Source organism: Mustela nigripes, chromosome 3 (genome assembly GCF_022355385.1).
Source record: "Mustela nigripes isolate SB6536 chromosome 3, MUSNIG.SB6536, whole genome shotgun sequence".
Lineage (NCBI taxonomy): Eukaryota > Metazoa > Chordata > Mammalia > Carnivora > Mustelidae > Mustela > Mustela nigripes.
The window spans coordinates 94741423-94753932 of NC_081559.1; the positions used below are offsets into that span (position 1 = coordinate 94741423).

General features: G+C 35.8%; 1 protein-coding gene across 2 annotated transcripts in view; it reads right to left on the reverse strand.

The window, feature by feature from the left end:
- RAB3GAP1 (RAB3 GTPase activating protein catalytic subunit 1) overlaps positions 1-12510 on the reverse strand; it is a 114324-nt gene that overhangs the window by 79641 nt on the left and 22173 nt on the right. For both annotated transcript variants that reach the window (XM_059394392.1, XM_059394393.1), the window contains exons 4-5: positions 5277-5409; positions 2146-2224 (exon numbers count right to left, since the gene is read on the reverse strand). In XM_059394392.1, the coding sequence (XP_059250375.1) occupies positions 2146-2224; positions 5277-5409 (212 nt within the window). The remainder of the gene's footprint in view (positions 1-2145; positions 2225-5276; positions 5410-12510) is intronic.

Genomic DNA, 12510 nt, shown 5'->3' on the forward strand with positions numbered 1-12510 from the left:
ATGTCTATTTAGAAACTTTAAAAAATACAGCTGAACAGAAATTATGTAACAGCACTCAGAGTCTGGTAAACATACTATGTACCATTATTTTATTAAATCCTCACAGTTACTCTGAAAGGTACCTATTATTTATTATTCTGTCTTTACCAACTCAGAGAAATTAAGTAATTTTCCCAAAGTTGACAATAAGTATTGAGCTAGAAATTAAACTTCAGTGTGTTTAATTCAGTGTCTGGCCAAATAGTAGGTATTTAATTAATGTTGACTGAATGAATACAAACAAAGTCATGTTCTATGAATTGTGCTGCCCTCTGATGTATTCTGTCATTTTAAATGTATACATTCACATTTTAAAAGATCAGAAGAGAATCTGGATGGATTAAGTTAAATGGTAATGTACTAAATTCTCTTATATTTGTTTAAGTTGTTTAAGTTCACAGTTACTAAAAGATCACACTAAAATGACAAGCATACTTACAAAACAATACCCAGTTTATCTGCATCTGCAATTAGTTTTTTTAGTGTGCTACAGTCTACTTGTTATAGTAATCAAACTAGCTAGCAAAGATATCTTTTCCTTTCTTAGAAATTCTTTAATAAAAAATCAAGGGGTGCCTGGGTGGCTCAGTTAGTTAAGCATCCAACTCCTGATTTCGGCTCAGGTCATGATCTCAGGGGCATCGGGTTCCTTACCTACTATGGAGTCTGCTTGAGGATTCTCCCTCTCCCTCTGCCTCTCCCCCCACTTGCATATCCATTCTCTCTCTCTCTCAAATAAATAAATAAATCTTACCAAAAAAAGAAATTAAAAGACCAACTCACACCAACACACTAATGTAAAACCAGTATATAAATCTATTTTAACTAGGTCTCCTTTCTTGACCACACATTCACACTTGAGACATTTTGGTGGTGGTATGCTTCAACACCACCCCTACCAAAATAAAATAAAATAAAATAATGCCTTTTTAAGTGTGATGTACCTCTTATATTAACTTAACACATTTATAATTAAGATATAAGTGAGGGGTGCCTGGGTGGCTCAGTGAGTTAAAGCCTCTGCCTTCGGCTCAGGTCATGATCCCAGGGTCTTGGGATTGAGCCCCACATTGGGCTCTCTGCTTGGCTGAGAGCCTGCTTCCCCCTCTCTCTCTGCCTGCCTCTCTACCTACTTGTGATTTCTGTCTGTCAAATAAATAAATAAATAAATCTTTTTTTTTTTTAAATGATTGAGTCATGATGTTATCATGTAACTGAGATCAACATTTTACTTCCATTCAATTTCCAACAATACATATTAAGTTTTCTGTGATATGCAAATGTTCCATGCTAGTCATCAGAATTATAGTTAGGCTCTAACTTAGATTATGAAATATATTGTGTAGAAAAGAGTTAACAGCAGGCCTGTGACTACTATCCTTAGAATGGCCTGCAGGCAGGGGCGCCTGGGTGGCTCAGTGGGTTAAAGCCTCTGTCTTTGGCTCCGGTCATGATCCCAGGGTCCTGGGATCGAGCCCCACATCAGGCTCTCTAATCTGCGATAAGCCTGCTTCCCCCTCTCTCCCTGCCTACGTGTGATCTCTGTCTGTCTGTCAAATAAATAAATAAAATCTTAAAAAAAAAAAGTATGGCCTGCATGCAAGGCTGACCTTCGGCAGGCTTCTAGGAATTTGGATTTTGAGAGGGTTCTCAAAAAACTGTCCAGTAAGAGTTACTGTGCTTAATCTGTTTGTACAAACAATGTGGTTTATGCCAAACACCTACTGCCCTTCTGGGAGTCTGAAATTTTGTTATGTACTAGTCAAAGGGTGCCAGCCCCCAACTATAAACCCTAAGAGCTGAGCCTCTAACAAGCTTCCCTGATAGAAAACATTTCACAGGTGCTGTCACAACTTGCTAAGGAAATTAAGTACGTTCTGTGTGACTCCATTAGGAAAGGACTCAAACACAAATTCCTCCAAACTTTGCCTCAGCCACCTTTTCCCTATGTTAATTCTGTTTGCAGATTTCGTTGTAATAAATCATAGTAAGTATACCCATATGCTGAGTTTTGTGCATCTTCCTAGCAAATCACTGAGCCTGGGGGAGATGTTGGGGTCACCCCAAACCACATACTAAAAGTTACCTGAGTAAAAGTATACCTACCATCTTACCAGGCAATGTGCTCTTGGAGGAAAGTCATTATTCATACACAACAAATCTTGCATAGATTGTGGAATAACATCTACAAAAACATTTAATAATGAAAAAATTAGTATGTTCAGTCTAAGACAAAATTTTATAACATGACTGGAAAAAAAAATCACATTATGTAACATATCCTGCTAGTCCATGTAGTTTTGCAATTGCTCAAGGATTGATTGATTGATTGATTTTTAAGATTTTATTTATTTATTATTTGACAGAAAGAGATCACAAGTAAGCAGAGAGGCAGGCAGAGAGAGAGAGAGGAGGAAGCAGGCTCCCCACTGAGGAAAGAACCCAATGTGAGGCTCGATCCCAGGACCCTGAGATCATGACCTAAGCTGAAGGCAGAGGCTTTAACCCACTGAGCCACCCAGGCGCCCGCTCAAGGATTTATATCTAGGACTTGCTCTACGATTTGGGGTGAGAGAGATTTCTCTTTCCCACTGCCTTATTTCAAAAAAGCCAGCCTCTAAAAACAAAAAGTATTATTCCTACATGTATATTTTCCTTTCTTCTAAGTCATGACTCAAACGTTTCCTCATCCTTCCTACAAAGCCACATTTTATCTGTTCTTCTTGATCTGCCTTTGACCCTACTTTTGTTCAAAATTTTACTTAGAATCCTGTCAACACTTTATCATCTCCTATGGCTAGTCTTTGCTAGCCTCTGGCCATTTACATAAGGGCTTCTTATAACCACTAAACAAGGATATCTCAGTCGTTAAGTATCTGCCTTGGGCTCAGGTCATGAGCCTCGGACAGAGCCTAGGACGGAGCCCCATACTGGGCTCCCTGCTCAGCTGGAAGCGTGCTTCTCCCTCTCCCACTCCCCCTGCTTGTGTTCCCTCTCTCACTGTGTCTCTCTCTATCAAATATCAAATAAATAAAATCTTAAAAAACAGAAAACAAAAATTAAAAAAAAAAAACACTAACCAGGTTCCCACTTTTTACCCATGCATCTTTAAGCGCTTGTATTGTCATTTATAATAAGACAGTGACATAAATGATTCTTAGTTATGCATAAATTCATAATAAATTCAAAGTATAAAGAATATTTGTTCATAAAAATATTTCCTTTTATTGTATAGCCATAATTCCTTAGGAAATATATATTTTCTTAATTTTCAAAAAGAATAGAACACTAATGACAATGCTTTAACTGAAGCAATGAAAACCCAACAAAATAAAAGATCAGTGCTCAAAACTTTTGACATCTGATAGTATAATTTTAAATATGTATCTCCAAATTAAATGAGTTGATGATTTACTTGTAACTTCTATCATTAGGTATAGCTTTAATCACAACCAAATTAAAACTGCACAATACATATACATATGCCATAATAATGACTTAAGTAACCCAAACCCATTCATCTTCTCTCATACCACAGCCCCCTATACGAGTTTACCTTAGAAAAACTGATTCTAAGCCTCGTCATTGTAACAGCTTTTCCTTGATGTACACTCTTCCCTCAAATTAACAGCCCTCAAGATTTCTCTACCTTTAACAGGTCCTTCGTTACTCAGCAGAATGTAGGACCTGGCAATCTCTGAGCTATTATCAGACTTCCCATCAGTTGCATCTATTTCCCTCACCCACTTACTCCTGAAGTACACATATTCATATTTTGTTGTAATCATTTTATTTAGTCTTATATATGTGTATAGATGGTCAATGTGTATAGATGGTCCTAGTTTATGAATCTGAATACATAAACTAGGTTAGAAACAATAATAACTACTTTAATAAACTATTGTTAGAAACAATAAATACTTTATTGTTTCTAAAAAGAATGCATATAATACAAAAGGTTATATAATTTTATTCCTATACAAGAAAAGGTACAAATATTTCAGGCCTACACTTACAAATGATAATCTGTTTTAAGCAGAAAAACTTTTTTCCTTAATTTATTTATTTTATTTTTTCAATTGAAATATAACTGACATTTAACATTATATTACTGTCAGGTATACAACATCATAACAACTCATTAATTGTATACACTGCAAAATGATCACCATTAAGTCTAGTCAACATCTGTCACCAGTTAACAACAAAAATTTCCTTGTCATAAGAACTTTTACAACTTACTCTCTGAGCAACTTTCACATATATGATACAGTACGATTAACTATAGTTACCATGCTGGACATTAATTACATCCCCATGACTTATTTATTTTATAACTGTAAATGTGTACTTTGACCTCTTTCATCCATGTTGCCCACCCTTCAACCTCCACCTCTGGGAACCACCAGTCTATTTTCATAAATGTAAGTCCGATAAGTTTTGTTTTCATTTTTTTTTTTAGATTCTACATATAAGAGATATCATATAATATCTGCCTTTCTCTTATTTCACTTAGCATAATATCATCAATTGCCTGAAAAACTAACACACATTCTGCATGTGTTTATTGTTTGAGTAAAGAAGGATATTTGACTGACAGCTCCAAGATTCATATTTTTCCAATACCTTGGTCTCTCACTATTACATGCTACTCTACCTCAAGGAAGAGATTTTGGGGGGTGCCTGGCTCAGTCAGTTGAGTGTCTGCCCTCGGCTCCTGAATTCTAATCCATTTGATCTGACTACAAACTTTGGGGTATAACCAAAACACTACACTGATAAATCAGAAAATAACTTATTTTTAAATCCTTCAAATCCCAGCTTATTGCTTAATTCTTCATTACATCTTCCCTGATCTCTCTTCAGTTAGAACTGATCGTTTCTTCTCTGAATTTCAGTAGCACTTTTTCTGGGCTCTTTGATGGCACTTATCATTTTCTATCTCCTATGACCATTAGTTATTTATAGACCATATATCCCTTACTGGACTATAAATTTCTTTTAACTGGGGGTTAGAAGTGCACGCAATAAATATTTTGCTAATCTAATTAATTTTGAAATGCTGCTATGCCTGTTCTTCTAAAAAGATAATATTCTATCTCAGATGTAGTGAAACAACTTCGCAAATGCAAAACATCTCCAGAGGACACTATTTAATTAAAAGAACTAAATTCATAATTCAAAATTATAATCACTCTTACAGTCAAGAGTTTCAAAATATGTAGTTAACAACTTACCTTCCAATACTTCATCCTTTCCTTCTTTATCAGTGGAATCTTGTACAAGATAATGATGAGTGATTGAGAACTTGAAGTCAGCAAAGGAAATTTCATCTGATTTCTCTTCCCATGTGCCAGAAGTAAATATACCCTATATTTAACAATAAAATGGAAAAATACATCCTCAAGGAAGTTCCCTTAAAATATTAACTATCCAGAGACATACAAAATTATAATTTTTGAATAATTTTTATAAGATATATATATAAAATCAAGAATGTATTACAGTTAAGTCCCATGCCTCTTACATTAAAAAAAAAAAAAACCCTTTCTACCATTAGCAGAATCTGAGTTACTTTCAGCTGAGAATGGTAACATTTCATAAATTTTAAAATTTAGGAAAAAATATGGCAGCAAAATATATTTTTATCATAAAAATCTCAAATTGATATCATTATATAGTACAGAGCATTACTGGACATCAGGAATTGCTTAATAAAAAGCAGTTTGTAGAATCAACTTGAGTGACATGACATTTGTCGGACTTACTTTCTTAACATATTTCTGCAACCTCCTTTAGCAAGCTTTGGTATTTAAATATTTTCATTTAAATAGCAACTCCTTGACTGGAAAACATTTTAATTTAAAGTTCCAAAGAGCCCCCTGACTTATACAACATAATTATAAAAAAAAGATTTTTCCCATTTTCTAATCTGCCATAGCTATTCCTACCACTGGAGAGGAGGTATACAGTCACTGCAGCAGAACACCACTATGAGGCAGGAAATACCAACCCAGCAACTTGCCAAGCAAAGACAGTTCCAAACTAGACAGAAAATATGTAAGTAATGAGTCTATGAGTTATTGGGTTTTTATAAAAAGTGTTTTCATGATCATACCTAATGTAGAACACTCAAATTTTTTATATGTGTTTCTGGAAAAGTATTTGTAATTCTGAATGAAGTTAAATCATATTTTAAATGTCTTACAGGTAGATTATATTAATATATCAAACACCAATCTTTTTATTAAGAGAAAAACCATCACATATGATACATATCAAAACCTATAATTTTATATGTTGGGTTTCTCTAAAGTAAGGTTAATCTGTATTGAATTAAGATATATATGGCCCATACCAAAATTCTCAAATTGTATACTTAAGAGCTTGGTGTGCTACAAGGAATGCCCACTATAAAGCAATCAAGGCTAAAACTAAGGACAAGAGCAAAGTCCAGAAAATGAGAGAAAAGCACATTCTTCAAGCTTACAGAAAAGCTGAAATACTCTACTTAAATGATACAAAGAAACATTACCTGGCCCTAATTTTGGATTCTGAGAACTACTGTCAACCTTACCAACAGCCATCTCAAGGAGGATTTGCTTGTATTCAATAAACAAGTGGTATCCAGGTTCTGGCTCCCAAACAGACTTTTTAAGATAATCAGTTCAACAAAAAACAATACTCTAATCTGCCTCCTTCAATTCCATTATGATATAGTCCTTTGACACCAAATTTTAGTATGGTATATATTTATGATTAGAATCAGAAATGAGGGACGCCTGGGTGGCTCAGTTGGTTAAGCGGCTGCCTTCGGCTCAGGTCATGATCCCAGCGTCCTGGGATCGAGTCCCACATCGGGCTCCTTGCTTGGCAGGGAGCCTGCTTCTCCTTCTGCCTCTGCCTGCCTCTCTGTCTGCCTGTGCTTGCTCGCTCTCTCTCCATCACTGACAAATAAATAAATAAATAATCTTAAAAAAAAAAAAAAAGAATCAGAAATGATAGCTCTGGTTCAAAATTAATCTAGTGATTCATCAAAAATAACCTCTGAGGGCACTGATCAGACCATAAAAAAGAAACAAGCATATATAATGGAAAGAAATAAAACTGTCTGCATTCACAATGATCTGATATGTACCTAGAATATCCAAAGCAATGTACAAACTACTAAAACTAACTGATGAGCTTAGGAAGTTAAGAATTCAAGATCAATATACAAAAACCATCTGTATTTTTATATACAGGCAGCAAACACTTGGAAATGATTTTTTAATCAACATATATTATTTGTACAGGTCTGTGAATCCTCAGTCTTACACAATCCACAGCACTCACAATAGCACATCCCCTCCCCAATGTCCATAACCCAGCCACTCTATCCCTTCCCCCCAAACACCCCAGCAACCCTCAGTTTGTTTCCTGAGATTAAGAGTCTCTTATGGTTTGTCTCCCTCCCTGGTCCCATCGGAAAATGATTTCTTTAATACCACTCTTACAACATCAAAAATAAATTAACTAGAAATATATGTAACAAAAGATGAGCAAGAATTCTACCTAAGAATGCTTCAAAACATTGATAAGCGACTATTAAAGACCTAAAGAGAGCTCAATGTACTTGGATTGGAAGACACAACAGCATTAAGATGTCATTCTCCTCAAATAGATCTATAAATTCAACACCATCCTAATCAAAATCCCAGCAGGCATTTCGTAGAAATTGACAAGCTAATTCTAAAACGAAAATGAAATCCAAAGGACCTAAAATATCTAAAATAATTCTGATGAAAAATATACTACCTAATTTTAAGACTTATTTTGCTATAGTAATTAAGACACTGTAGTAGTGGCATAAAGACAAACAGATCATTTAGACATAATAGTCCAGAAATACATTCACACTTATCCATTTTACAACAGAGGAGCTACTGCAATTCAGTAGGGAAAGGGGAAAGGATGGTCTTTTCAACAAACGGTCCTGGAATAATAAGATATTCAAATAGAGGAAAACAGAGAACTGTCTTTACAAACTTGAGATTGGCAAAGACTCCTTTGACAGGGCTCAAAAGGCACTAATAATAAAATAAAAAATTAAGAAAATGAGGAATACCCAAATACATAAAATAGCTAATAACAAACCTAAAAGAACTAATCAATAATAACACAGTAACAGTATGGGGCTTTAGCACCCCATTCACATCAATGAACAGATCATCTACCTAAACAGAAAATCATCAACAAAACAATGCCTTTGAATGACACACTGGTACAAACGGATTTAACAGATATTAGATATTTAACAGAAATTATTATGCAGGATATTCCATCATATGAAAGTAGAATACACTTCTTTTTAAGTTTACATGCAACGTTTTCCAGAACAGATCACATATTAGGCCACAAAACAAGCCTCAACAAATTCAAAAAAGACTGAAGATATACCATGTATCTTTTCTGACAATACTATGAAATTAGAAGTCAACCACAAGAAAAAATCTGTTAAAACCATAAATACATGGACATTAAGTAACATGCTAATAAGCAATAAATGAGTCAGGCAGGAAATAAAAGAGGAAATAATAACGTACATGGGGGGAAAAAAGAAAATGAAAATGTAACAGTTCAAAACCTTTGGGATATATGAAAATGTTTTAAAAGGGAAGTTTATAGGGCGCCTGGGTGGCTCAGTGGGTTAAACCGCTGCCTTCGGCTCAGGTCATGATCTCAGGGTCCTGGGATCGAGTCCCGCATCGGGCTCTCTGCTCGGCAGGGAGCCTGCTTCCTCCTCTCTCTCTGCTTGCCTCTCTACCTACTTGTGATCTCTATCTGTCAAATAAATAAATAAAATCTTTAAAAAAAAAAAAATAAATAAATAAAATAAAAGGGAAGTTTATAGGAACAGGTCTATCTCAAGAAGCAAGAAAAACCTCAAATAACCTAACCTTACATGTAAGGGAGCTTTTGTAAAAAGAGCAATTAACAAAACCTAAAACCAACAGAAGGCAGGAAATAATAAAGATAAATAAATAAATAAAGCAGAAATAAATGAAACAGAAACGTTAAAAAAAACAAAAACAAACAAAAAAAAACACTAAAACATACCAATGAAACAGGAGCTGGTTCTTTAGGGGGAAAAAAAGAAATCAATAAAATTGAAAAATCTCTAGCCAGACTGATCAATATAAAAAGAGGACCCAAATAAAGTCATAAATGAGAGAAGAGAAATAAAAATATCAAATATCAAAGAAATATAAACAAAATACAAATACAAAGAAATACAAACAATTGTAAGAGAGTATTATGGAAAACTATATGCCAACAAATTGGACAACCTAGAAGAAAGTAAAATTCCTAGAAATATATAAACTATTAAAACTGAAACAAGAAGAAATAGTAAATTTGAACAGACCAATAACCAGCAAAGGAATTAAATTCATAATCGAAGTCCAGGACCAGAGGACTTCACAGGTAAATTCTACCAAACCTTTGAAGAGCTGGGATGCCTAGATGGCTCAGTTGTTAAAACATCTGCCTTTGTTTGGCTCAGGTCATGATCCCCGGGGTCCTAGGATCAAGTCCTAAGTCAGGCTTCTTTTTTTTTTTTAAGATTTTATTTATTTATTTGATAGACGGCGATCACAAGTAGACAGAGAAGCAGGCAGAGAGAGAAGAGGAAGCAGGTTCCCTGCTAGGCAGAGAGCCCGATGCAGGGCTCGATCCCAGGACCCTGAGATCATGACCTGAGCAGAAGGCAGAGACTTTAATCTATTTAGCCACCCAGGCGCCCCCTAAATTGGGCTTCTTGGGGGAGCCTGCTTCTCCCTCTGCTTGTGCTCTCTCTGAAAAATACATAAAATCTTTTTTTTTTCTAAGATTTTATTTATTTATTTGACAGAGATCAAAAGTAGGCAGAGAGGCAGGCAGAGAGAGACAGAGAAGCAGGCTCCCTGCTGAGCAGAGAGCCCAATTCGGGGCTCGATCCCAGGACTTTGGGATCATGACCCAAGCCGAAGGCAGAGGCTTTAACCCACTGAGCCACCCAGGCACCCAATACATAAAATCTTTAATAAATAAATAAATTAAGAGTTAATATCTATTCTTCTCAGGTGCCTGGGTGGCTCAGTCAGTTAAGTGTCTGCCTTCAGCTCAGGTCATGATCCCAAGATCCTGGAATCAAGTCCCATATCAGGCTCCCTACTCAGCAGGGAGTTTGCTTCTGCCTCTCCTTTTGCCCCTCCCCCCACACTTGTGTTCTCTCACTTGGCACTCCCTCCCAAATAAATATATTTTTTAATTATTTAAAAAAAAAATCTATTCCTCTCAAACTATTCCAAAATACAGAAAAGGAAAACTTCCAAATTCATTCCAACAGGCCACTCTTATCCTAATACCAAAACCAGACAGACCAAAACCAGATAGACACCACAAAAGAAGAGAAATACAGACAAATATTCCTTGAAGAACACAGAAGCAAAAATACTACACAGAATCTAGAAAACTGAATACAACAACCATTTAAAAAAAAATTCATTCACCCCAATCAAGTGGGATTTATTCCCAGGATACAAGGGTGGTTAAATATTTGCAAATCAATCAAAGTGATGCATCACCCCAGTAAGAGGAAGTATAAAACCCATATGATCATTTCAGTAATGGAGAAAAAGAATCTGACAAAGTACAACATCAACTTGTGCTACAAACCCTCAATAAAGTATGTTTAGAGGAAACTACATCAACATAATAAAGGCCTGATATGAAAAACTCACAACTAACCACCATGCCTAAATGGGGAAAAACAGAGCTTTTCCCCTAAGGTCAAGAACAAGACAAGGGTGGCCACTCTGACCACTTTCACTCAACATAGTACTGGAGTGCCAGTCACAGCAATCAAACAACAACAACAATAAAAAAAAAAAAATCAAAGGTTTCCAAATCAATGAGGAACAAGTCAAACTTTCACTATTTGCAGATGATATGATACTATATAGAGGAAACCCAAAAGATGCCACCAAAAAACTGCTTAGAACTCATTTATGAATTCAGTAAAGTTGTAGGATACAAAATTAAGGTACAGAAATCTGTTGCATTCCTTTTTTTTTTTAAAAAGATTTTATTAATTTGACAGAGATAGAGACAGCAAGAGAGAGAACACAAGCAGGGGGAGTGGGAAAGGGAAAGCATGGGAGAAGCAGGGCTTCCAGCTGAACAGGGAGCAGTATGCTGGCCAATCCCAGGACTCTGGGATCAGGACCTGAAGCAAAGGCAGATGTTTAACAACTGAGCCACCCAGGCACCCTGTTGCATTTCTATATACCAGTAATGAAGCAGCAGAAAAAGAAATTAAGAAAACAGTCCCATTTTCAAGTGCACCAAAAACAGTAACACACCTAGGAAGAAACTTAACCAAAGAGGTGAAAGATGTGTACTCTAAAAGTATATATAAAACACTGATAAAAAAAATGAAGATGATACAAAGAAATAGGAAAACATACTATGTTCATAGATCAGAATAATAAATATTGTTAAAATGTCTACACTACCCAAAGCAATTTACTCATTTAATGCAATCCTTACCAAACTACCAACAGCATTCTTCACAGAACTAGAACAAATAATCCTAAAATTTGAATTGGAACCACAAAAGACCCCAACTAGCCAAAGCAAACGATCTTTTTTTTAAAAAGATTTATTGGGGCGCCTGGGTGGCTCAGTGGGTTAAAGCCTCTGCGTTCGGCTCAGGTCATGATTTCAGGGTTCTGGGATCGAGCCCCGCATCGGGCTCTCTGTTCAAGCAGAGAGCCTGCTTCCTCCTCTCTCTCTCTGCCTGCCTCTCTGCCTGCTTGTGATCTCTGTCAAATAAATAAAAATCCTTAACAACAACAACAACAAAAATTATTTATCTTAGAGAGAATGTGTACAAGTAAGCAAGGGAGGGGGCAGAGTGAGACAATCTCAAGTGGACTCCCCACTGAGTGCAGAGCCCAACATGGAGCTCAACCCCACAATCCTGAGATTATGACCTGAGCCAAAATCAAGAGTCAGAAGCTTAACTGAGCCAACCAGGAGCCCCCAGCCAAAGCAATTTTCAAAAAGAAAAACAAAGCTGGAGACATCACGATTCCAGATTTCATGTTATGTTACAAAGCTGTAATGATCAAAACAGTATGGTACTAGCACAAAAATATACACATAAATCAACATCACTGAATAGGAAACTCAGAAATTAACCCACAACTGTATGGCAAATTAATCTTCAACAAAGCAGGAAAGAATACCCAATAATAAAAGATTATCTCTTCAACAAATGTGTTTGGGAAAAGTAGATAGCAATATGTAGAAGAATGAAACTGGGCCACTTTCTTACACCATATACAAAAATAACTTTAAAATAGATTAAAGACCTAAATGTGAGACCTAACACCATAAAATTCCTAAAAGAGAACACAAGCAGTACTTCTCTGCAACTTGGCCATA